This window comes from Salvelinus alpinus, chromosome 17 (assembly GCF_045679555.1).
Source record: "Salvelinus alpinus chromosome 17, SLU_Salpinus.1, whole genome shotgun sequence".
Taxonomy (NCBI): Eukaryota; Metazoa; Chordata; class Actinopteri; order Salmoniformes; family Salmonidae; genus Salvelinus; species Salvelinus alpinus.
In genome coordinates this window covers 1278510-1305701 of record NC_092102.1, presented here as the reverse complement: position 1 = coordinate 1305701, position 27192 = coordinate 1278510, and the positions used below count along the sequence as shown (strand labels likewise).

The 27192-nt window shown below is 43.8% G+C and overlaps 1 protein-coding gene across 2 annotated transcripts; it reads right to left on the bottom strand.

Moving 5' to 3' along the window:
- Positions 1–913: 913 nt before the first annotated feature.
- Positions 914–21958, bottom strand: LOC139541931 (E3 ubiquitin-protein ligase BRE1B-like). Of its 2 annotated transcripts, none has more exons than XM_071346841.1 (20): positions 21780–21958; positions 20938–21093; positions 20669–20836; positions 18875–19088; positions 18462–18659; positions 18189–18310; positions 17830–17976; positions 17449–17523; positions 17159–17278; positions 16644–16823; positions 15963–16098; positions 15495–15616; positions 14917–15176; positions 14651–14768; positions 14342–14491; positions 5494–5706; positions 5098–5223; positions 4750–4890; positions 2803–2904; positions 914–2657 (listed from the first exon to the last, which is right to left on the bottom strand). In XM_071346841.1, the coding sequence occupies exons 2-20, from the start codon at positions 21076–21078 to the stop codon at positions 2481–2483; spliced, it is 2910 nt and encodes a 969-aa protein (XP_071202942.1). In that variant the 5' UTR covers positions 21079–21093; positions 21780–21958; the 3' UTR covers positions 914–2480. The 2 variants fall into 2 exon arrangements, with proteins under 2 accessions (XP_071202942.1, XP_071202940.1); XM_071346839.1 differs by having other exon boundaries at positions 20938–21106; positions 21780–21844.
- Between the last annotated feature and the right edge of the window lie 5234 nt (positions 21959–27192).

Genomic DNA, 27192 nt, shown 5'->3' with positions numbered 1-27192 from the left:
CGAATGAACTGTATGTCAAAGTTGACCTATTCTATTGGTCAGCTTGTCCAGAAGGCAATTGCCCAAACAGACTCTTGGACAGTTGTGGGACGATAGATCCCAGATTCATACAACCAGTAGGCCTAAAAACATTATGAATCTGATGCAACAGATCAGAACATTTAGCTTAAAATGTTCTGAAACTATTATTCCTCAACATTATTAGCGCAGCAATGTGCACAAGGCAGAAGGATAAGCGCGAAAGTGCATTTGGCTACCAGACAATTGAAGAAAGTTGAAAACCAAAAAAACACGAGAGAAATACTTATTTCAATGGCATACGGAATCTTTATAAAATAATTGCCTCCACGGATATGGTAAGATTTTGCCAAGGCTACTTTGAAGCTCAAGCCTGCCTTCCATTGCCAATGCATTTAAATGGAAAGTGCGCTTCAATTATCAGTTGAGAAAAAAATAAATATTGGCTCATTTTAATCATGGCCAAAACTATTAACACACAATTGCATTTAGAATTGTTGTGCAATTATTGGGATTATAAAGCGCAGACTGGCAGATTTTCCGCCCAAAGGCCTTGTATGCTGTGCGCATGTTATAAATAAGATACATTACCAATTTAATGACACTAAATTATGCAAATTAACCCATATACCGATAAGCATGACCAGTCGAATGTATTTCCATCAATGAATAGGCTAAAAAGCATTATTTTGCAATGGGATTTTTTCCCCTTCTGGACAATTTGCCTGCGCAAATTTTATTTATCGGCCTTACTGTTTAAAAAAAAATTGTATTACTAAAAGCCGGTTATTACCACTCACATCACTTTGTTTTAGCAAGATCACATTTTTCCCCATTGTTCAACTCCCAGGTCAGAAAACCCCATGATGAGTAAATGTATTCAACAGTCAACTCATGAGGTGCAAGTGTATGTTTTTACTAGGAAAACTCACAAAATCTACACTCTCTGAAATACAAAATGATCACTATGTTCTGAATGAGAACTGCTTCTTTGTCTATGACATGTTCATAACACAGAGCCCACACTATCCACTTATTAATACCAATCCAAATATCCTGAGTCACAAAACTCAAACATTACATCAAAACATTCTAGAAGTCTTATTTTGAACAGATGCATGGTGTTTTTTTTGCCATTGACTTTAGATCACAAGAGTCTCACTGTGGTTTTTTGAGGCCAGTTATGATTTTGGTTCTCACACGTGCTAACGTCAAACACATCACCAAGCTCTCATTAAATGGCTAGCATCATCAGAACTGAGGAAAAGGGGGTTCAGAGATTCCATTAAGGCAGAATATGGTTGTAACATATGTTGAGACTGTAAAAGGTACTATATGTGACAATTCAACAACAGACCATCTCTAGTTGTCAAATTGACTGGGGCCAGCAAATCTCGTTGTCCAATTGACTGGAGCTGAGTGATTTCTACATGTTTGACTCTTGCCCTTTGATGGCCCAGTCAAGAAGTCTGCACTATTAGACTGGAATTTTGTGTGGGCCCCAAAAAATGTTTTGGGGAAAGAATATAGTGAAACTATCATTCCACTATTACTGTAGATATATTCAGGACATTTTCTGAAATTACAATGCAAAATATTACATAGCTCCTTTAATGTCCCAGTAATCTTTAAGTTGTCTTGAAAGAGCTGGATGGGACAGCCCACTTAGAATGACACTCGTGACCTGACTCTTCCACTGAAATGTCATCAGTAATGAGGCACTAAAACCTGCAGATGTTGCGTGTGACTGAGGCGCTCGATCTGCTAGCCACAGGCAAAGTCAAACTAAACTGCCAACTTAGTCGAATGATTCCTAGGTATTGACAATAGTATTATCCGGTGAAATCTCGGCACAGGTGCATAACGTGATTGTTACGATAATGAAAGAAACTCAATTTCAACTGAATGGAGTCGTAATGTACACAACTCAACATAGCAACGGAACTAGATACGTGTCCAGTAAAGGAATCTCAGTTCTTGAGAATGGTCGTCTTTTCTTTGAATATCCAAAAACAAGCACATACAGGTATTCTGAAGGATGATTCTGAATAAGTCTGTCTACAAATCATACAGCACCACGACAACTTCCCAGTACACTTTTACAAGGTGAATAACAGTTTAAAAATGGGCTCAGTTAAATGTTAAGAATTCCACATGGGCAAGACCTGACAAACTAAGATTGGCCAGATAAACAGAAGTAGTAATACCTTGGTATGGGAGCATGAGCACATCTGCTCTTATTACTACCTACCGTACATCGCAATCAATCACAACCCTCTGTTTGGTCACTAGCACCAACCGGCAATGATGCAATTTAAGAAAGTTTTTCCAAAAGGAGCGTTAAAACCGAGGAAAAAAAACGAAACTCTCCAGACACCTCTCCAACCACACCATTTTTTTTCTCCCTCTCCTTTAGGCTCTGTTCACCGTTGTCTTCTTTTTCTCCTCTCCGTGTAACAGAGTTAGGTGATGTAGATGCGGTGGAAGTCGTTGGCCCCGAAGGCACAGTTACATTTGGGGCACTTCCTCTGTCGGGTGTCGTAGCGCGTCTTCAGACACTCGTAGCAGAACACGTGGAAGCACTTGGTGAGCACCGTCTCCTTGTCGCGGGTGTTGCAGCACGGACAACGCAGCTTCGCCTGAAAAGGGGGGCGGATGAGAGAAAATACAGGGTCAATTTGGATAGAAGATGTACCACAATAGACAATATGTGAACCATCTCATGCATTTGATAAAACAAAAGCAAGGCTATCCCATCAAGATACGTAAAGTCTCTTGTTTCACCTTGTACTGGTTAATCTCCTCCTGCAGGATCTCATCAGCATCAGTGTACACCTCCACTTTCTTCTGTTTCTCCAGCTTTCGTCGTAGCCTGGACAGGTCCTCCTATAAGTTGGACAGTCAAATACTTTAGTAGTCAAATCAAATGTTATGTCACATTCGCCAAATTGCTTACTAGAAGCCCTTAAACTAGAATGGAGTTGTAAGAAATAAGAGTTGAGAAAATATTGACTAAATAAACTAAAGGAAAAAAATTAAGGAGTAACAATAAAATAACAATAACGAGGCTATATACAGGGAGTGCCAAGACAATGTGCGGGGGTACAGTTTAGTCAAGGTAATTGATGTAAGATGTAATTTCCCCCCTCTGATAACCAGGTGGTGAATCGCATCTCTGCATGTCTGGCAGACATATCAGTGTGGATGACGGATCACCACCTCAAGCTGAACCTCGGCAAGACGGAGCTGCTCTTCCTCCCGGGGAAGGACTGCCCGTTCCATGATCTCGCCATCACGGTTGACAACTCCATTGTGTCCTCCTCCCAGAGTGCTAAGAACCTTGGCGTGATCCTGGACAACACCCTGTCGTTCTCAACTAACATCAAGGCGGTGACACGTTCCTGTAGGTTCATGCTCTACAACATTCGCAGAGTACGACCCTGCCTCACGCAGGAAGCGGCGCAGGTCCTAATCCAGGCACTTGTCATCTCCCGTCTGGATTACTGCAACTCGCTGTTGGCTGGGCTCCCTGCCTGTGCCATTAAACCCCTACAACTCATCCAGAACGCCGCAGCCCGTCTGGTGTTCAACTTTCCCAAGTTCTCTCACGTCACCCCGCTCCTCCGCTCTCTCCACTGGCTTCCAGTTGAAGCTCGCATCCGCTACAAGACCATGGTGCTTGCCTACGGAGCTGTGAGGGGAACGGCACCTCCGTACCTTCAGGCTCTGATCAGGCCCTACACCCAAACAAGGGCACTGCGTTCATCCACCTCTGGCCTGCTCGCCTCCCTACCTCTGAGGAAGTACAGTTCCCGCTCAGCCCAGTCAAAACTGTTCGCTGCTCTGGCACCCCAATGGTGGAACAAACTCCCTCACGACGCCAGGTCAGCGGAGTCAATCACCACCTTCCGGAGACACCTGAAACCCCACCTCTTTAAGGAATACCTAGGATAGGATAAAGTAATCCTTCTAACCTCCCCCCCCTTAAAAGAGTTAGATGCACTATTGTAAAGTGGTTGTTCCACTGGATATCATAAGGTGAATGCACCAATTTGTAAGTCGCTCTGGATAAGAGCGTCTGCTAAATGACTTAAATGTAATGTAAATGTATGTACATAGGAGTAGCAGCAGCGTAAAAAAAAAAGGGGGGGGGGTCAATGCAAATAGTCCAGGTGGCCATATTATTAGTTGTTCAGCAGTCTTATGGCTTGGGGGTAGAGGCTGTTATAAAGCCTTTTGGACCTAGACTTAGTGCCGCTAGCAGAGAGAACAGTCTATGACTAGGGTGGCTGGAGTCTGTCAATTGTTAGGGCCTTTCTCTGACACGGCCTGGTATAGAGGTCTTGGATGGCAGGAAGCTTGGCCCCAGTGATGTACTGGGCCGTACGCACTACCCTCTGTAGTGCCATACCAGGCTTTGTAGTGCAACCAGTCAGGATGCTCTCGATGGTGCAGCTGTATAACTTTTTGAGGATCTGAGAACCCACGCCAAATCTTCTGTCTTCTGAGGGGGAATAGTCGTTGTCGTGCCCTCTTCACGACCATATTAAACCTACTGTTACCATTCACACGCTCTAATTTTCTCTCCCACTGTATTCGCTGAAGACTTTTAGGGGTTTGACAAATTAACATATCAGGGCTCCCTCGAAAAATATATGCTCATCTCAATGGGACTGGTTAAATAAAGGACACATATCTAGAAAGGACAGACTTGTCAGTAGTTGTGCGTACCTGTGCTCTTTTGAGGTTGCCCAACTCCCTCTCTCTGGCGGTGCGGTTCTCAGACACAGAAACCTGGATCTCTCTCAGCTTGGACTGGGTGTGTTCCAGCTGCACCTTCAGGTCTTCAGCCAGCTGGGCTGCCTCCACTGCCTGGGGACATGGAGGGGCAAGAAACACTCAGAGATACTCCCAACAGAACGTTACAAGAGTGACCAGCAATACAATTGCTCGTATTGTCCTCAGTAACCATGGTATTACAGCATAAATAGTAAAAGCAGTAGTATTGGTAAGGTAACTGTGGAAGAAGAAGAGTTTAAAAGTATCTTAGTAGTAGTAGTAGAGGTATTGTTTTCCTACCTTCCTCTTGTTTAGTTCTAGTGCTTGTGTGCGGACTCCTAACTCTTTCTCCAGAGTGGCCAGTGAGCTCTGGAGGATGCCCTCCTTCTCCTCCAGCTTCTGTACAACCAATAGCTGAGCTTCCACCTGTGACAGACAAAGGGAACCAATCAGACCTCTTCCTCATTGGCTCAGAAACACAAGTATTATCCGGACTACTGTGAAGTGTGTATTTTATTTTTTATTTTATTTCATTTCAATAGCCAATGTGGCCCAAGATATTTTTGAGGCCAAGGTTTTCGTTTAAAAAAAAGGTTTCCCTTGCCAAATAAGTTGTGCACCTGTTTTAAATCCGCTTTGCAAGTTGCCCTGGAAATAAACACACGAAGCGAGTCCATCCTCCACAGTCCCTCTCACCTGGGTCTTGAAGGTTAGCACCTGGTCGGCCAGCTCCTCCTTCTCCTCCCTCAGCAGCTTGTAGATCTGGTTGGACTTGATGCGTTCCGACATCAGCTTGAAGTTGGCGTCATCCTTCTCTCTCAGCTGCTGCATCAGCCGGCTGTTCTGCTCCTGCATGTCTTCAAAGGCCTGACCTGTCACATCCATCTCACTCAGTAGGGCCTCCTCCTCCTGGACACAATGGAGAGGCACAGGGGGGTGGGAGGTTGAAATAGTTGGCATTTGTTTTTTTATTTAACTGTTAGTTATGTAGTTTAATTTCATTGAGGTTAAATCTCCTTAACTTCTCTAGGATAGGGGGCAGCATTTTCACGTTTGGATGAAAAGCATAACCAAATTCAACTGCCAGCTACTCATCCCCAGAAGATGAGATATGCATAGTATTAGTAGATTTGGATAGAACACTCTGAAGTTTCTAAAACTGTTTGAATCATGTCTGTGAGTATAACAGAACTTATTTAGCAGGCGAAACCCCGAGGACAAACCATTCAGATTTTTTTCAATGGGTTTTCATTGGGAATACAGATTTCTAATTGACCTTCTTGCAGTTCCTACCGCTTCCACTGGATGTCAGTCTTTAGAAATTGGTTGAGGTTTTTTCCTTTGTGTAATGAAGAAGTACGGCCATCTTGAACGAGGGTCACTGGAAGTGTACTGTTAGTTAGAGGCGCGTGACCAGAAAGCTAGCTACAGTTTGTTTTAATCCTGTATTGAACACAGATCATCAATCTTCAATTTTATCGATTATTTACGTTAAAAAATACCTAGTTGTATTACAAAAGTAGTTTGAAATGTTTTGGCAAAGTTTACAGGTAACTTTTGAGATATTTTGTAGTCACGTTGCACAAGTTGGAACCGGTGTTTTTCTGGATCAAACGCGCCAAATAAATGGACATTTTGGATATATATAGACGTAATTAATCGAACAAAAGGACCATTTGTGATGTTTATGGGACATATTGGAGTGCCAACACAGAAGCTCGTCAAAGGCATGAATTATATTTTTATTTTTGCGTTTTGTGTCGCGCCTCCAGGGTTGAAATATGCTTCTCTCTCTTTGTTTACTCTGTTGCTATCCTCAGATAATAGCAGTTTGCTTTTGCCGAAAAGCCTATTTGAATTCTGACATGTTGGCTGGATTCACAACCAGTGTAGCTTTAATTTGGTATCTTTCATGTGTGATTTAATGAAAGTTAGATTTTTATAGTAATTTATTTGAATTTGGCGCTCTGCATTTTTACTGGCTTTTGGCCAAGTGGGACGTTAGCGTCCCACATATCCCAGAGTAGTTAAGAGAGAGAGACAGACAGACACCTGTTACAATATGCCAGATGAAAACACATTAGATCAGTGTTATTTACAGTGCATTCGGGAACATATTCAGACCCCTTGACTTGTTCCACATTTTGTTACGTTACAGCCTTATTCTATAATGGATTAAATAGTTTCTACCCTCAATCTACATACAATAACCCATAATGACAAAGCAAAAACTGTTTTTTAGAATTTGTTGCAAAGTCTAGTGAAAGGGAATAGGCATTGTTGTGCCCTCTTCACGACTGTCTTGGTGTGTTTGGACCATGATAGTTTGTTGGTGGACACCAAGGAAATTGAAGCTCTGAACCTGCACCACTACAGCCCTGTCGATGACAATGGGGGCGTGCTCGGCCCTACTTCACGTTGAGGGAGCGGTTGTTATCCTGGCACCACACTGCCAGGTCTCTGACCTCCCTGTAGGCTGTCTCATCGTTGTCGGTGATCACTGTTGTGCCGTCTGCAAACGTAATGATGGTTTTGGAGTCGTGCTTGGCCATGCAGTCATGGGCGAACAGGGAGTACAGGAGGAGGGGTGAGCACGCACCCCTGAGGGGCCCCCATGTTGAGGATCAGCGTGGCAGATGTGTTGTTACCTACCCTTACCAGCTGGGGGGGGTCGGTCCATCAGGAATTCCAGGATCCAGATCCAGTTGCAGAGGAAGGTGTTAAGTCCCAGGGTCCTTAACTTAGTGATGAGCTTTGAGGGCACTATGGTGTTGAACACTGAGCTGTAGTCAATGAATAGTATTCTCACGATGTGTTCCTTTTGTCCAGGTGGGAAAGGGCAGTGTGGAGTGCAATAGCGATTGCGTCATCTGTGGATCTGTTGGGGAATTATGCGAATTGGAGTGGGTCTAGGGTTTCCGGGATGATGGTGTTGAAGTGAGCCATGACCAGCCTTTGAAAGCACTTCATGGCTACCGACGTGAGTGCTACAGGGCAGTAGTCATTTAGGCAGGTTACCTTTGCTTTCTTGGGCACAGGGACTATGGTGGTCTGCTTGAAACATGTAGGTAATTACAGACTTGGTCAGGGAGAGGTTGAAAATGTCAGTGAAGACACCTGCCAGTTGGTCAGCGCATGTCCTGAGTACACTTCCTGGTAATCCTTCTGGGCCTGCGGCCTTGTGAATGTTGACCTGTTTAAAAGGTCTTACTCACATCGGCTGCGGAGAGCGTGATCACACAGTAGTACGGAACAGCTGGTGCTCTCATGCATTCAGTGTTGCTTGCCTCGAAGCGCGCATAGAGGTAATTGAGCTTGTCTGGTAGGCTCGTGTCACTGGGCAGCTCGTGGCTGTGCTTCCCTTTGTAATCGGTAATAGTTTGCAAGCCCTGCAACATCCAGAGAGCAAAGCGGGATTTCTTATAAGCGTCCGGGTTAGAGTCTTGCTCCTTGAAAGCGGCAGCCCTACCCTTTAGCTCAGTATGGATGAAGCCAGTGACTGATGTGGTGTACTCCTCAATGCCATCGGAAGAATCCCGGAACATTTTCCAGTTTGTGCTAGCAAAAAGTCCTGTAGCTTAGCATCTGCATCATCTGACCACTTCCCTATTGAGCGAGTCACTGGTACTTCCTGCTTTAGTTCTTGCTTGTAAGCAGGAATCAGGAGGATAGAGTTATGGTCAGATTTGCCAATTTGAGGGCGAGGGAAAGCTTTGCACGCTTCTGTGCGTGGAGTAAAGGTGGTCTAGAGTTTTTTCCCCCCTCTGGTTGCACGTATAACATGCTGGTAGAAATGAGGTAAAACAGATTAAAGTTCCCTTGAATAATTTTTTATTTAACTAGGCAAATCAGTTAAGAACAAATGATTATTTATAATGATGGCCAAGGAACAGTGGGATAACTGCCTTGTTCAGGGGCAGAACGACAGACTTTTTACCATGTCAGCTCGGGGATTCGACCTTTCAATTACTGGCCCAACGCTCTAACCACTAGGCTACCTGCCGCCCCATTAAAGTCCCCGGCCACTAGGAGCACCGCCTCTGGCTGAGCATTTTCTTGTTTGCTTATGGCCTTATACAGCTCGTTGAGTGCGGTCTTAGTGCCAGCATTGGTTTGTGGTGGTAAATTGACAGCTATGAAAAATATAGATGAAACCTATTTTTGGTAAATAGTGTAGTCTATGGGTTATCATGAGATACTCTACCTCAGGCGAGCAAAACCTTGAGACTTCCTTAATATTAGATTTTGTGCACCAGCTGTTGTTGACAAATAGACACAGACAGTCACCCCTCGTCTTACCGGAGGCAGCTGTTCTATCTTGCCGATGCACGGAAAACACAGCCAGTTGTATGTTATCCATGTAGTCGTTCAGCCACGACTCGGTAAAACATAAGATACTACAGTTAACGTCCCGTTGCTAGGATAGTCTTCATCGTAGCTCATCCAGTTTATTATCCAATGATTGCACGTTGGCTAATAGTACGGAAGGTGGAGGCGGGTTACCCACTCGCCGTCGGATTCTTACAAAGCACACCGACCTACGTCCCCTATATCGCTATCTCTTATTCATGCGAATGCTAGGGATTTGGTCCTTGTCAGGTGTCTGAAGAAAATCCTTTGCGTCCGACTCGTTAAAGAAAATAATCTTTGTCCAGTAAGAGGGGAGTGATTGCTGTTCTGATATCCAGTAGCTCTTTTTTGGTCATAAGAGATGGTGGTAGAAACATTATGTACAAAATAAGTTACAAATAACGCAAAACACACAATCACAATTGGTTAGGAGCCTGTAAAACAGCAGCCATCTCCTCTGGCTCCATTAGTCTTACTAATATCACAATTACATAGTTGTTCAGACCCTTTAATCAGTACTTTATTGAAGCACCTTTAGCAGAGATTACAGCCTCAAGTGTTCTTGGGTATGACCCTACAAGCTTGGCACACCTGTATTTGGGGAGTTTCTCCCATTCTTCTCTGCAGATCCTGTCAAGGTTGGATGGTTAGAGTCCGCTGCACAGCTATTTTCAGGTCTCTCCAGAGATGTTCGATCGGGTTCTAATCCGGGCTCTGGCTGGACCACTCGAGGGCATTGAGATTTGTCCCGAAGCCACTGCTGCATTGTCTTGGCTGTATGCTTTAGGGTCATTGTCTTGTTGGAAGGTGAACTGGTGAAGTGCTGCAGAGATGGTTGTACTTCTGGAAGGTTCTTCCATCTCCACAGAGGAACTCTGGAGCTCTGTCAGAGTGACTATCGGGTTCTTAGGTCACCTCCCTGACCAAGGCCCTTCTCCCCAGATTGCTCAGTTTGGCCGGGCGGCCCAAGCATCTTGGTGGTTCCAAACTTCTTCCATTTAAGAATGATGGGGACCTTCAATGCTGCAGAATTTTTTTGGTACCCTTTCCCAGATCTGTGCCTCGACATGATCCTATCTCGGAGCTCTTTGGAAAATTCCTTCGACCTCATGGCTTGGTTTTTGCTCTGACATGCACTGTCAACTGTTGGACGTTATATAGACAGGTGTGTGTCTTTACAAATCATATCCAATCAATTGAATTTACCTCAGGTGGACTCCAATAAAGTTGTAGAAAGATCAAGGATGATCAATGGAAACAGGATGCACCTGAGCTCAATTTCGAGTCTCATCGCAAAGGTTCTGAATACTTATGTAAATATGGTATCTGTTTTTTTCTTTTAATACATTTGCAAACATTTCTAAAAACCTGTTTTTGCTTTGTCATTATGGGGTATTGTGTGTAGATTGATGAGGATAAATTACATTTTATTACAATTTTAGAATATGACTAATGTAGCAAAATTTGTCAAAGTCAAGGGGCCTGAGTACTTTCCGACTGCACTGTATCTTGCAATGTACCTGAACGTATCTCACACAGTCATTTTAACTACACTGAACAATATAAAAACGCAACATGCAACCATTTCAAAATTTTTACTGAGTTAAAGTTCATATAAGGAAATCAGTCAATTGAAATACATTCATTATGCCCTAATCTATGGATTTCACATGACTGGGAAAACAGATATGCATCTGTAGGTCACAGATGCCTTAAAAAAAAGGTAGGGGCATGGATCAGAAAACCAGTCAGTATCTGGCGTGACCACCTCATGCAGCGCAACACATGTCCTTCGCATAGAGTTGATCAGGCTGTTGATTGTGGCCTGTGGAATGTTGTCCCACTCCTCTTGAATAGTTGTGCGAAGTTGCTGAACATTGGCGGGAACTGGAACACGCTGTCGTACACGTCGATCCAGAGCATCCCAAACATGTTCAACTGGTGACATGTCTGGTGAGTATGCAGGCCATGGAAGAGATGGGACATTTTCAACTTCCAGGAATTGTGTACAACACCCTGCAACATGGAGCCATGCATTATCGTGCCGAAACATGAAGTGATGGCGGCAGCAGATCAATCGCATGACAATGGGCCTCAGGATCTTGTGCATTCAAATTGCTATAGATAAAATGCAATTGTGTTCATTGTCTGTAGCTTATGCCCGCCCATATAACAACCCCACTGCCACCATGGGGCCCTCTGTTAACAACATTGACATCAGCAAACCGCTCGCCCACAAGTTCGCCCTCACGTCTGCCCGGTGAAATCAGTGAAGAGCACACTTCTCCAGCGTGCCAGTGGCCATCGAAGGTGAGCATTTGCCCACTGAAGTCGGTTACATCTCCGAACTGCAGTCAGCTAAAAACCCTGGACCAGGACCTCCACATCCGGCTTCCTCACCTGCGGGATCATCTGAGACCAGCCACCCGGACAGCTGATGAATCTGTGGGTTTCCACAACCGAAGAATTTCTGCACAAATCTGGGCTGGTGTGGTTACACATGGTCTGCAGTTGTGAGGCCGGTTGGACGTACTGCCAAATTCTCTAAAACGACGTTGGAGCCGGCTTATGTTAGAGAAATGAACATTCAATTCTCTGGCAACAGCTCTGGTAGACATTCCTGTAGTCAGCATGCCAATTGCATGCTCCCTCAAAACTTGAGACATCTGCGGCATTGTGTGACCAAACTGCACATTTTAGAGTGGCCTTTTCTTGTCTACCAGCACAAGGTGCACCTATGTAATAATCATGCTTCTTGATTTCACACACCTGTCAGGTGGATGGATTATCTTGGCAAAGGAGACATGGTGCTCACTAAGCTTTTTGTGTGTATGGAAAACTTCTAGCATCTTTTATTTCAGCTCATGAAACATGGGACCAACACTTTACATGTTGCGTTTATATTTTTGTTCAGTGTAATATGTATCAACGGACTTTACTTTGACGCTTCATCTGAACAGCATTGCGTTGCGATATAGGGTAGGACAATTTTACGACTGTATTGTCTATTGACAATGTTTGACAGCCATCGTCGATGGTGATGACATTGTGATGTCACAAACGATGGTTTAGTATATTTTAATTTTTACTGCACCTCCGGAGTCTGGCAGGACACAACAGCAAGACGACATACCAAATGGCCTATTCCCCATTTGTCATAGCTTAATACATATATGGTAGACTATTAACATAATGCAAGAGAACAATGTAGAAAGAGCGGATAGCACCAAAGCAGCACAAAATGTCAGACAGGTCCTAACATGTTTTTCCCCCTCTCCAATATCGGATGATCATGGGCCTTTTGCAGCTAACAATTAGTTGTCTGGCCTATTGTTTTAAAATCTTGATTTCCCCTTTCTCCACAATCCTCATTCGATTCGAATGTGACTTGTTGGCCTCGACATAACCCACTCTCAACCATTGAATTAACCTAGTGGCCTAACGGAGTTCCATCTCAGAAAGTTGTTTGCGATTAGCCTCAATAAAAACAGTAAAGTAATAATGAGAACAAACAATAGCAAGATTGGTCAAGTAAAGCAGAAACCTAAGGCAAAATAAATTGTGCTGTTGGAAAATCCCTTCCTGCGAACCAAACAGCCAATAATATAGGCTGATACCATAGGCTACTGTCAATACAAGTTGCACTAAACATTACTTTCACAAGTTAAACTAATACATATAATATTGTCAGTGTTTATTCATGTCATTGAATTGCTCAACTGGTAATTGGGCATAAGCTCCCGCAGCAGCACATTCAGAAAGCTGGAACGAAAAACAAATGAATGATAATTCTTTGTTTTCAATAACTTAATTTGTGCATTTATATAAAAACGAACAATCACATAAAAATACTATTTAGCCTATAACATTCTTTATAACACTTGAATGAACATTGGCTTAGGCTAAAAATGAATAGGCCTATTATCCTTAGGCTATGCCATTTGCCCATCGAACTGTGTCACAGCATCATCGGACTGAGCTTGTTGTCATTGCAGGCAATCGCAACGCTGTGCGTTACAGGGAAGACATCCTCCTCCCTCAAGTGGTACCCTTCCTGCAGGCTCATCCTGACATGACCCTCGAGCATGACAATGCCACCAGCCATACTGCTCGTTCTGTGCGCGATTTCCTGCAAGGCAGGAATGTCAGTGTTTTCCGCCATGGCCAGCGAAGAGCCCGGATCTCAATCCCATTGAGCACGTCTGAGACCTGTTGGATCGGAGGGTGAGGGCTAGGGCCATTCCCCCCAGAAATGTCCTGAAACTTGCAGGTGCCTTGGTGGAAGAGTGAGGTAACATCTCACAGCAAGAACGGGTAAATCTGGTGCAGTCCATGAGGAGATACACTGCAGTACTTAATGCAGCTGGTGGCCACACCAGATACTGACTGTTACCTTTGATTTTGACCCCCCCTTTGTTCAGGGACACATTACTCCATTTCTGTTAGTCACATGTCTGTGGAACTTGTTCATGTTATGTTCATGGAAATATTTACACATGTTAAGTTAGCTGAAAATAAATGCAGTTTACAGTGAGAGGACGTTTCTTTTTTTTGCTGAGTTTGTTTTATTACTTTTTACACCTTTTTCATGATATCGAATTGGTAGTTACAGTCTTGTCCCATCGCTGCAACTCTCGTACAGAGTCAGAGGCGAAGGTCGAGAGCACAACCCCGCCAAGCCGCACTGCTTCTTGACACACTGATTAATTAACCCAGAAGCCAGCCGCACCAATGTGTTGGAGGAAACACTGTACAGCTGCGACCGAAGTCAGCGTGCATGCGCCAGGCCGCCCACAAGGTGTCGCTAGAGCACGATGGGAAACGGACATCCCAGCCAGCTAAACCCTCCCCTAACCCGGACAACGCTGGGACAATTGCGCGCTGCTTCATGGGTCTCCCGATCGCGGCCGGCTGCAACACAGCCCGGAACAAACCCGGATCTGTAGTGACGCATCTAGCACGACTACTGTGCCACTCGGGAGGCCACTGATTAGTATTTTTATGGACAAGAGAAACATAACCCTACCAATTTGAAACCCCGTCCTCTAAGTGCGATACCTCACTTATTCCATTGAAATCCCCGGTCAAAAGAAACAAAGAAATGGCAAAGCCAAGGCAAACCCACCGCAATTGTGATATTGAACATATTCAGCACCTCTGCAAAAGGTTTGAATGTGTAGTGGAAATACAGTACCTGTTTGGTGGCCGTGAGCTTCTTCTGTAGGTGATCGATCGTCTCCTCTGCCACGCGTATCTTCCTGAGAGCGTCCTCATCAGCCAGCTTCTTGCTCTCCTTCCTCTCCCTCTCCTCCAGCTCTCGAACCCGCACCCGCAACTCATCCACCTGGGACACAGAGGGTGGATTTAGGTATAACACACGGACTGAGACACTACTTCAGCTTGTAGTGGGGGTTAGATTCAGATAACACTAACCACCTCATGAATTGACTTTGAATGATAACCTACAGTTCAGGTTGGAATTTGAAGAAGTCAAAGTGCAAACCTCGGCTTTAGACTTGCGCTCTGCTGCCATAAGCTGCACTTTGTCTCGCTGCTCTTTGGGAGCTGATTTATACATGTCCAAAAGTAGCTTCATCTCCTTCTGAGACTCCTGGGCTTTCCTGAGGGGAGAGGAGAATGAACAGTAGAAGAGTTAGCACTACCTAACTCCAGAATAAAACAATGAGTTAAGTCCTCTACTATATGACAGTACCCTTAATTCGATATAAAATATGAGTTGTGTGTTCTGTGACCAAAAACTAAACATACTTAAGTTCCGCCCTCAGCATCTTCAGAGTGTCCGAATCTTTTCTCTTCAACTCTTCGCTGCGCTGTCGCTCCCTTTCTCGCTCCCTCTCTCGCTCCCTCTCGGCCTCCCTCTCCCTCTCCCGGGACCGCTGTCTCTCCAGCTCCCTCCTCCTCTCCTCCTCCTCTTCTTGGTCTTCGTCCTCTTCTTTCTTCACCTCCAGGCTGTCGCTCACCGGCTCTTCCAACGACAGAAGCCCAGTGTCACCACTCTGGCACCGCAACTGACAAAGGGACAGGGATAGAAAATGGTTTTGGGAAACCGATCGCATTTATCACATTGTCGTACCAAATATCATGATTCAAGTGTCATGTTTATCCTTAATTATTAACCAAATATTGTGCATCTCAAGTTTTGTTGAACCATGACCTAACCACCTCACCAGGGCAAACTCCAGGCTGTAGTTAACCTATAATAAGGGTCCAGAGTTTATGACCTGGTCAGGTCCTATGGCTCTATCTATGAACTACGCATATTGATTAAATATTCTTAGGGAGCAGAAGAAAGTCTATTGGTCTCACGTGCAGGATCAGCTGCCTACCTTGTTAATCTCCATCTGTGTTTCTCTGAGCTTCCGCTTGTAGCGCTGCACGTCACCTTTCAGCTGGTGGTTGTGGTTCTGGAGGCTGCTGATGAGGTGTCGCATCTCTCTGTTGATTGGGCCTAAGGGAAAGATCAAACGGGACAGAGGTGTCGATAAGATAATGACCATGCGTTTCAGTCAGCGCTGTCGCAGTGTTTTGTCCAACTATTGTTGGTGGCGTAAACTTGTGAGCAATATGGATAGTGATAACAGGATAGGATACATTCCTCCCAAACACAGTCAACATCCTTGGTTACAGAACATTTTTTAAATAAACAAGACATGCATATATTACTAAGCACATAAGATCACTGACAATCGTTCATTCAAACTTCTCACAGAAAAACGAGCTTTTTTATGAGAAACCTTTAGTGATAGAAACAAGCCTAGGGCGTGGGAGGTGTTGTGGAGATTATGATACGTTACCTGCTTGCTCATTGGCCGCCAGGTTCTGCTCAAACTCGATACGCAGCATTTCATACTCCTTGCGCACCTGGGCCAGCGTGTCTTCCAGCTGGATGACCTCAGTGCGGAGCTTCTTCTGTAGTGACAGCTCGTCACTCTGAAAAGATGACGAACAACAGCAACTTTTGTTGACGGCTGTCAAACAGCGACATCACACCAATCTCTGACCTCATGACTACTAGTGTTGGCCATTTTTTATAGATTGTGACGTAATCCACTTTCACGGTTGCCACGACATTACCTTTCCAACCACATATATTCCTTTTGTATTCATGACATACGTGCCAGACCTGGGTTCAAGTAGTATTAGTTCTCTATCAAATACTTTAGATGTGCCAGGCAAGCTCAATCAAGCACAATGGAACCAATGGAATCGTCCCAAAAGTTCAAACCCCATCCATCTGGTACCCCAGACAGGCTCAATCAAGCACAGTTAAAGCATATAAAAAACAGGTCTGATACGCTGAAATTCTGATTTTAAATCAGTGGCTCCCTCCTACACTTAAGTCATTTGTCCGTTTATCTTATCCAAAGCAACAACCAGTGCATTGAACTAAGGGAGGTAAAAGTTCACAATGACTGCAAGTAAAACTGCAAGTAAAACTGCAAGTAAAACTTATCTGCTAAATTAGTGCTTCTGACCTCCATATGCTCTATCTGTCTGAGGTGGGCGTTCTTGGCGGTGAGGAGCAGGGCCCGGGCCTCGTCCAGCTGGGTCTTCACCCCGAGAGACTCGTTGTAAAGCAGTGAGAACTGGGACTGCAGGCACTTGTAGTCCGCGGTCTCCTTCACCACCTCCTCTGGAATATTTTTCAGGTCCAACTGAAAAGGAGTTAAGTGAGTGAGTTATCCCCCCCCCCCCCTCATACACTGTAAGAGGCTTCGGGACCTGGTGAAAAACTATATAAATGCAATCAATTTGGGATAGAGTAAACAGAAAAGTAAATACATTCATTGATATTACATACAGAGCATAGATTCAATGATCATAATGACAAACACAAGTTGTGTTTATACATTCGACAATTATTGTCTTCCTTGACTTGACACCTGACTCATCAAGACTGTCTAAATAGTCAGCATATCCTTTGTTAAGCAGACAAGAGTATTGCAGTGAGTTTAGTCTTGTATCCCCTCAGAGGAGACGACTTCTGCACCTTGAGCTTCTCACTCTCCCTCACAGCCTCTTGGAGCTCCTGCTGTAGTTTCTCCAGTTCCGCCATGCGATTGTTGGCCAGCTCCTGGTTTTGCTCCAACTCTGCATTCAGGCTCTCAAACTAACATACATATTAATGACAGTATGAAGTTAAATTATTATCACTTTTGGCACCAATTTAACTCCATATGACTGGGTTGGAATACAACAATGTATCAAAACAAGACTGAAGGGAAGCTCAAGAATACGAAAAAAGAAGAAAAAAAAAAGAAGTGACAAGTCTGCACTCACCTTCTGTATATTGAGAGTTATCTGGCCTCCGGGTAGCCCCCCTGAGCTGCCAGTGGTGTAGTAACCCGAGTTCAACTGGACAGAACAATCATAAGAGGTGTTTAGCGAACTTGGCCCGTACATTAGTACAGACACTAACCCAGAAATATTACAATAGTAATATAGATGTGGTTACAGTCTTCATTTAGACTGTACAATATCAAAACATGATTTTACCCATGTACATACAGCAGGACATAGGTAAACACACACAGCTGTGATTCAATGGCTGGCATGCTCTGATGCCTTATCGCTGGACATAGATGCATAATGGAGAGTGACGTCAGCAATGATGAGGCACAGGACTATACACACCCACCCACGCACACAAATGAAACAAACCTGCTCAAGTGCTTCAGCGAGATGCTTGTTGAGCTTCTGTTCCCTCTTACGGAGCTTCTCGATGTCCCACTGCAGATCCTCCACAGCAGTCTCCATCTCAGACACCTTGGTCTCCGAGCTCGTCACCTTATCCACAAGCTCATTGTACTGAACAAGAGAAGTACAGATGAGAGAACGTTTGATTAAGAAATTGACTGGATGAGTTTACACAATCGCCATGTATTACCACCGATGAGAAATGGCAGACCTTCATATTGAGGATACAAAAGCCTGAGAACACACCGTGGAGATGTGGGCATTCACAATCCACCCACACACACCCACCCACACACACTACATTATAGGATGAGGCAAAGTACCTCCATAGACATCTTGTGGTGTCTGCCCTGCAGGGAGGAGGCCAGGTCTTGCAGTCTGCTATTCTCCTCCAGCAGAGTGTGATTCAGACGGAGCAGCTCTTCCTGGCCGTCGTCCTCACACACTGACAAAGACAACACAGTTACTAGGGTTACTCAACTGTGAATGTCACAGTAGGGAACTCCTCTACATGTTTATGCCACATTTAGAACCCAAATGCTTCCACAACAACAAAGTGAAATAAACTATTGTCCCTAGTGAGTCTGAATAGTTACCCGCGGACTGGATCTGGGTGCATAGGCCGTCGATGCGGCTGTGCAACCTGTCGAAGACGCAGACCATGCAAGCAGCGGCCTCTTTGCTAAACTGCATCCTGTCCTGCAGCTGCAGGCTGAGCTCCTCCTCACTGCTGTTGTCCAGAATGGAGAGGAAGGCCTTGGCACTCTCACTGAGGGAAGTAGTGGGCGGCGGTGCTACAGACCATGGTGATAAGTAAAAATGGACAGGAGGACTTAGGATGTGGTTGAAAATATAAAATGTGGCATAAGTGCTAGAAAGGTGTACTGCTTTGTTACGTTTCCATACCTCACATCAGTTATTACAGGTGGCAAAGCAATGGACTTGGAGGTATCACTACTGCGGATCAGTGGCTAGGTTGAGCGAGCGAGAGAGCAGGGATCATCTTTACCTGTTGTCGAGTCCTGCTGTGGTTCAGGAGCTTTCTCCATAACATCAGGTGGGGGAGGCTGTTGCTCCTCGTGTTCTGGTGCTGGAGGAGGGGGTGGTGGGATCATCATACCATCCTCTTCTATTGGGGTAGGGGCAGAGACCGGCATAGTAGGCGTTGGCGGGACCACCGTGGGGTCAATGCGTAGGCGCAGGATGTGAACATTTTCTTCCAACTGGAAGTTAAAGAAAGAGTAATTCAGTATGTGTGGGGGTTAAATTTTAGGTTAAGCATACAGTACAAGTCAAAGGTTTGAACACACCTACTCATTCAAAGGTTATTTATTTTAATTTTTTTATAACAGTGAAGACATCAAAACTGAAGTAACACATATGGAATCATGTAGTAACCAAAAAAGTGTTAAACAAATCAAAATGTATTTTAGATTCTTCAAAGTAGCCACCCTTTGCCTTGATGACAGCTTTGCACACTCTTGGCATTCTGTCAACCAGCTTCATGAGTTAGTCACCTGGAATGCATTTCAATTAACTGTTGTGCCTTGTTAAAAGTACATTTGTTGATGCGTTTGAGCCAATCAGTTGTGTTGTGATAGGTAGGTGGTATACAGAAGATAACCCTACTTGGTAAAATACCAAGTCCATATTATGGCAAGAACAGCTCAAATAAGCAAAGCGAAATGAAAGTCCATCATTACTTTAACACATGAAGGTCAGTCAATCCAGAAGATTTCAAGAACTGAAAGTTTCTTCAAATGCCGTCGCAAAAACCATCAAGCGCTAGGAATGGAGATCCAGAGTTACTTCTGGTGCAAAGGATAAGTTCATTAGAGTTAGCCTCAGAAATTGCAGCCAAAATAAATGTTTCACAGAGTTCAAGTAACAGACATCTCTACATCAAGTGTTCAGAGGAGACTGCATGAATCAGGCCTCCATGGTTGAATTGCTGCAAAGAAACCACTACTAAAGTTCACCAATAATAAGAGGAGACTTGCTTGGGCCAAGAACCACGGGCAATGGACATTAGACCGGTGGAAATCTGTCCTTTGGTCTGATGAGTCCAAATTTGAGATTTTTGGTTCCAACCGCCGTGTCTTTGTGAGACGCAGAGTAGGTGAATGGATGATCTCTGTATGTGCAGTTCCCACCGTGAAGCATGGAGAAGGAGGTGTGATGGTGCTTTGCCGGTGACACTGTTGGTGATTTATTTAGAATTCAAGGCACACTTAACCAGCATGGCTACCACAGCATTCTGCAGCGATACGCCATCCCATCTGGTTTGGGCATAGTGGGACTATCATTTGTTTTTCCACAGGACAATGACCCAACACACCTCCAGACTGTGTAAGGGCTATTTGACCAAGAAGGAGAGTGATGAAGTGCTGCATCAGATGACATGGCCTCCAATCACTCGACCTAAACCCAATTGAGATGGTTTGGGATGAGTTAGTCCGCACAGTGAAGGAAAAGCAGCCAACAACTGCTCAGCATATGCGGGAACTCCATCAAAACTGTTGGAAAAGCATTCCTGGTGAAGCTGGTTGAGAGACTGCCAAGAGTGTGCAAAGCTGTCATCAAAGCAAAGGGTGGCTACTTTGAAGAATCTAGAATCTATTTTGATTTGTTTAACACTTTTTTGGTTACTACATGATTCCATATGTGTTACTTCAGTTTTAAAGTCTTCACTATTATATATTTTTTTAAATAACCCTTGAATGAGTAGGTCTGTCCAAACTTTTGACTGGTACTGTATGTCTATGATCCTTCAAGGCAGCAAACGATTGTGGAATGTACGTACCTGGGACCAGTAACGATTCACAATGAGCAGTGTGGTATCATCAGTGGCTTGTCGCTTTTCCAGCTTCTCGATCTTCTCTCGCAGCTCATCCTCCATGGTCTGCCTCTGCTCCAGACGCTCACTCAGCTTCTTATTCTTAAACTGGATCACTTTCATGTCCATTTCCTCCTGCAGATGTGAAATACATGATAATGAAGATGATAACCATGTAGGAGGGTTAATATACTTCATTATAGAAAAGACGTGGAGGCAAAAAAATTGTGACTCACCGTAGAGGACACTCCCCCAATGCGTATTGGCTCAATGAGAGTGGTGGTGGTCTTCTCCTCTTTTTTACTCTTTTTCTCAGGTGGACCAGGGGGGCTGTCCCCACCTGAGACTCGCTTCCCTCCCCCGGTGCCAGACATCATTGCTGCTTATGCAACCTAAGTGTGACAGCTGTTTTAGGACACAAAGCTGATGAAAACTGTACATTTCGTTTGAACATAATTCATCAGCTGACTATGTACTCTGTGATGGCGAAAGAGACATTTAGCAATATAGACATTTAGCGTTGATGACAAGACTGATTATCTCCCCTTATCAACAACACGAGGGTTTTGTCATTGTGTCACCAACTCTTGAAGTTAAATTTCGCTAATGTTACTGAAGCTAACGACTATCTGGTATCTAACTACAAATAATTTGTGTTTGTTTCTTACAATTGTTGGCCAATAAATTTAGATTTGTAAATGTCAATTCAATTAAGGCCAGAATGTCCCGCTAGCTAACTTGCAAGCTATCCAGTTTCCGATGTTAGAATTATGTGCACCTAAACTTGCAAAGTGGCCATCAAAAACTTGGCATGTGTATGCATGTACATTAGCTACCTAAATAGCGGTAGTTGCGTTTTAGCTATATTTTACTACCTAGTATAGCTTTTGCAAGAATCTATCTAGCTAACAGGCTAATGCTGGCTGTAAAGAATGCTAGCAGATTAGCAACTGTGAGTACAATGGCTGTGAGTATAATACGGCGTATTTCCTCGAATCAGTTTCGAATGCAATCATATATAAGGTAGTATTAATTAATTCACGTTTTTATTTCACGATCACTAAGAAATATGACAAACCTTTCAGAAAGAGACCTCGTACAACATTACCACTAACCGGAGATGACGACAGTAGCTATTTCCTGTATAGCACGGTAAGTGTACTTCTTCTTCTTCTTCTATGAGGTTTAACAGCGGTTGGCATCCAATTTGTTGCATTACCGCAACCTACTAACTGGAGTACAACTCCCTTACACTTTGCTTGCTAGATAAAATGTAATATATACCCTACCATCTAACACTACAATCACTCATTTCAAAATAAAATAAACACCACCCTACTCCACTAATTAAATGTATTTTTTCCTTCCTCATGTCATCATCCTGAAAGGATGGGACATCACCACTTAACACACCCTGTAACTCTTCTGATGTCAAGTCTGGCACACCCAAATACCTCTCTGCAGCTGCCACCACAACCAACATTTTCTGCGACTTCCGTTCCATTCCTGCCGTACAGTTGATAACCACTGCTATAAATCCAGTCTTACTGAACTTTATATAACTTTTTTGGCTTATCCCACTGTACTGGTATATCTCTACTACTCTCACTACTCCTCCCCTTCTGCACACTTCTCACACCTTGGACCCTCCCTCCTACACACTGCTGCCACATGCCCATAAGCTTGACACCTGTAACATCGTAATGTATTCGGCACATACGCTCGTACAGGATTACATACAGTTGAAGTCGGAAGTTTACATACACTTAGGTTGGAGTCATTAAAACTCGTTTTTCAACCACTCCACAAATTTCTTGTTAACAAACTATAGTTTTGGCAAATTGGTTAGGACATCTACTTTGTGCATGACAAGTAATTTTTCCAACAATTGTTAACAGACAGATTATTTCACTTATAATTCACTGTATCACAATTCCAGTGGGTCATTAGTTTACTTACACTAAGTTGACTGCCTTTAAACAGCTTGGAAAATTCCAGAAAATGATGTCATGGCTTTGTGCACAGGTGCATTGTCAGGAAAGGGCCTTGCCCAAACTGTCACAAAGTTGGAAGCACAGAATCGTCTAGAATTTCATTGTATGTTGTAGCGTTAAGATTTCCCTTCACTGGAACTAAGGGGCCTAGCCCAAACCATGAAAAACAGCCACAGACCATTATTCCTCCTCTACCAAACTTTACAGTTGGGACTATGCATTGGGGCATTTCCAATGCTCCAGAGTCCAATGGCGGGAAGCTTTACTTCACTCCAGCCGACGCTTGGCATTGCGCATGGTGAACTTAGGCTTGTGGGCGGCTGCTCGGCCATGGAAACCCATTTCATGAAGCTTCTGACAAACAGTTATTGTGCTGATGTTGGTTCCAGAGGCAGTTTGGAACTCTGTAGTGAGTGTTGCAACCGAGGACAGATGATTTTTATGCGCTTCAGCCCCCGGCAGTACCAATCTGTGAGCTTGTGTGGCCTACCACTTTGCGGCTGAGCCGTTGTTGCTCCTAGACGTTTCCAAATTTCTGCCCTGGTCAAAGTTGACCGGGGCAGCTCAAGCAGGGCAGAAATTTGACTTACTGACTTGTTGGAAAGGTGGCATCATATTACGGTGCCATGTTGAAAGTCACTGAGCTCTTCAGTAAGGCCATTCTACTGCTAATGTTTGTCTATATAGATTGCATGGCTGTGTGCTCAATTTTATACAATTGTCATCAACAGGTGTGGTTGAAATAGCCGAATCCACTAATTTGAAGGGGGTGTCCACATACATTATACTATACATTATATATACAAAAGTGAGTGAGCCTGCCCCAGAGGAGGTTAGTTCCGAAGAATTCGTTGCCATAGAAATGTACCTGGTTAAAAGGTGAGCCATTTTCGTATGACCGGTTATCCCAAGTTGAACTTAGAGTTGGACCAAAGTTACCTCGCTAACTCCTCAAATCTGCTTCGTAGGATACCCCTCTGCTCATCAATAACTGTTCCCTGAGCATCCTGCCAGAGGTGGCTCATACAGACTAGTTCTCTTATTGACTGGGCTTTGAGACCACCATTTACTGGGCAGGATTTGACGGGTGAGACCCCCACCATTTCATATTGCTGAAATTTGTGTACATTCAAAAAATATTGTAAAGTGGTTCTCAACCTTTTTTGGTTACTGTACTCCGAATCTACCCCCTACCACATTTGCTCTGCCTCTAGTACCGCCTAAGTAACCCCTCATGTGGATTTTACCAGTAGGTGTATGTTCTTATGAGTCTTCCCATATACCCCAGGTTGAGAATCACTGTGTTAGTACACAGTACATATCGAGGCCATGTGTACAATCTATTTCAGAGCTTTATATTGATTCCTGCTTATTTTTCCCCCCTGCTCACTTCTATTCATTACAGTGTTTAGTATGTGTGTGCTGAGGATAACAGATGGCTATTACGCCTGTTCATTGGACATATCACATCCTGATGTGGTTCCAGAATTATTTTTTTTGACACATCAGGATTTAAGATCACTCCCTATCGCAACAGAAATAATGGACATATAAGCATCACGTTGCTGGATGAGAAAGACATGCCAGTAAAGCATTGTAAAGTGCTTATTGCAGTATTACAATACAAATGTGACTGATAGGCCTACCCATATGCAAATATCTTTTGATAAACATTTTTACATCTTAGTCATTTAGCAGACACTCTTATCGAGAGCAACTTACAGTAGTGAGTGTATACATTTCCGTACTGGTCTCCTGTAGGAATCGAACCCTCAACCCTGGCGCTGCAAGCTCTACCAACTGCAATTGACAGCATAGCTACTTGTTGAAGTGGTTGGTTCAAAAGCTTGGTTACTTTACAATGCCCACTGTGGAACTAGTATTGTAATTACAGCAAAAATAATAAGTAATTACAATACTTTGTACACTGTAATTACAGCAATCATTACAAAGTAACAAGGGCACTGTGAAGTAAAGTGTAACAGGAAGCTTTTATTTTTGAGGACATCAATTCCATGCCGAATCTTTGACACCAAAAGTGTATTTCTCTCCCCAGTCAAACCCAATAAACCATTAAATCTCACTGTCAACAGGATGTCAAGTCAATACTGCATCACCTGGATTAGATGCTATGACAAATATTTACCTAACAATCTTCTGAACCAACTTGTTCTACATAAGTGGCCACCAAGGCAAGGTAAGACACTCAAATCATGCTAAAATTGTTTTAAAAATAAAGCCAGTGAATAAATCTATTTCCTCAAACCTTTTTCCTCCAGTTTGTCGAGGCTCGCCACTCAACTAACATCTCGGTGAACAATTACAATTTTGAGCAAGACACAGTAAAAGTGAGGTCCATCCCCAACAAACATCCCTTTCAAGGCCAGTGGAGTGAATGGGCATCGGAGGTTCATGGGAGGACTGAAGCCATACAACAAGGTATGGTTTGGTCAAGACATTAGGAACTTGACCAGAAACATTTGAGCCCAATGTTCCTTGTCCCCTCAGTTGCAGAATTTCCAATGAACACAACATTTTGTGCCATCTTATGTGTGCTACATTCCAATTGTACGGTTAGTTTGGATGACCTTATCTTTAGTGACAACATCTACTGTGTGAGGTAGAAGAGATCATGTAATTCTTGGACTGTGGAAAATTAAGGTTACCTAATGTAATCACAGTTCTTTGGTGACATGAAAGGTCTCTCACTTTGGGGTAACGTCCCGTTAGGGGCAGAGTCCAGGAAGACCCAATCACACAACGTCTGTTGTAGACAGACAGGAGCAACGGCCAATATCGGACCTATCCACTTCCTATATAAGGGGACGTTGTCCGCTCCCAACTTCACTTCTAAGTACGTCACTTCTAAGTACGCACATCTTGAAGGGTAACCCGGTGAGATCTGACTCGTAAGGTCATAGAACCGGGGTTACATTAGGTAGCTTTAAGTTATTTCTATTACCCGTTTGGTCTCTCACTTTGGAGAAATAGACAACTCCCGTAGCGCTTGTATACTATCCGAAGCCAAGTCTAGACCAATGACTGTATATACAGTTGAAGTCGGAAGTTTGCATACACTTAGGTTGGACTCATTAAAACTCGTTTTTCAACTACTCCACACATTTCTTGTTAACAAACTATAGTTTTGGCAAGTCGGTTAGGACATCTACTTTGTGCATGACAGAAGTACTTTTTCCAACAATTGTTTACAGAAGGATTATTTCACTTATAATTCACTGTACATACACTAAGTTGACTGTGCCTTTAAACAGCTTGGAAAATTCCAGAAAATGACGTTTTAAAAGGTTCTGATAGGCTAATTGACATCATTTGAGTCAATTGGAGGTGTACCTGTGGATGTATTTCAAGGCCTACCTTCAAACTCAGTGTCTCTTTGCTTGACATCATAGGAAAATCAAAAGAAATCAGCCAAGACCTCAGGAAAAAAAATTGTAGACCTCCACAAGTCTGGTTCATATTTGGGAGCAATTTCCAAACGCCTGAAGGTACCATGTTCATCTGTACAAACAATAGAAAGCAAGTATAAATACCATGGGACCACGCAGCCATCATACTGCTCAGGAAGGAGACACGTTCTGTCCCCTAGAGATGAACGTATTTTGGTGCAAAAAGTGCAAATCAATCTCAGAACAACAGCAAAGGACCTTGTGAAGATGCTGGTGGAAACAGGTACAAAGGTATCTATATCCACAGTAAAACGAGCCCTATATCGACAAAACGTGAAAGGCCGCACAGCAAGGAAGAAGCCACTGCTCCAAAACCTCCATAAAAAGGCCAGACTACGGTTTACAACTGCACTTGGGGACAAAGATCGTACTTTTTGGAGAAATGTCCTCTGGTCTGATGCAACAAAAAAAAGAATGGTTTGGCCATAATGACCATCGTTATGTTTGGAGGAAAAAGGGGGATGCTTGCAAGCCGAAGAACACCATTCCCACCATGAAGCACGGGGGTGGCAGCATCATGTTGTGGGGGTGCTTTGCTGCAGGAGGGACTGGTGTACTTCACAAAATAGATGGCCTCATGAGGGGGGGAAATTCTGTGGATATATTGAAGCAACATCTCAAGACATCAGTCAGGAAGTTAAAGCTCGGTCGCAAATGGGTCTTCCAAATGGACAATGACCCCAAGCATACTTCCAAAGTTGTGGCAAAATGGCTTTAGGCCAATAAAGTCAAGGTATTAGAGTGGCCATCACAAAGCCTTGACCTCAAGCCCATAGAACATTTGTAGGCAGAACTGAAAAAGCGTGTGTGAGCAAGGAGGCCTACAAACCTGACTCAGTTACACCAGCTCTGTCAGGAGGAATGGGCCAAAATTCACCCAACTTATTGTGGGAAGCTTGTGGAAGGCTACCTGAAACGTTTGACCCAAGTTAAACAATTTAAAGGCAATGCTACCAAATACTAATTGAGTGTATGTAAACTTCTGACCCACTGGGAATGTAAGAAATAAAAGCTGAAAAATCAATCAATC

Coding starts and splice junctions, on each gene's coding strand:
- LOC139541931 (XM_071346841.1), bottom strand. CDS start 21,078: ATGATGTCTGGCACCGGGGGAGGGAAGCGAGTCTCAGGTGGGGACAGC. Junction 19,089..20,668: donor TGAATCGTTACTGGTCCCAG/GTACGTACATTC, acceptor TTTAACTTCCAG/TTGGAAGAAAATGTTCACAT. Junction 5,224..5,493: donor TGCTAACCTTCAAGACCCAG/GTGAGAGGGACT, acceptor TGTCTGTCACAG/GTGGAAGCTCAGCTATTGGT.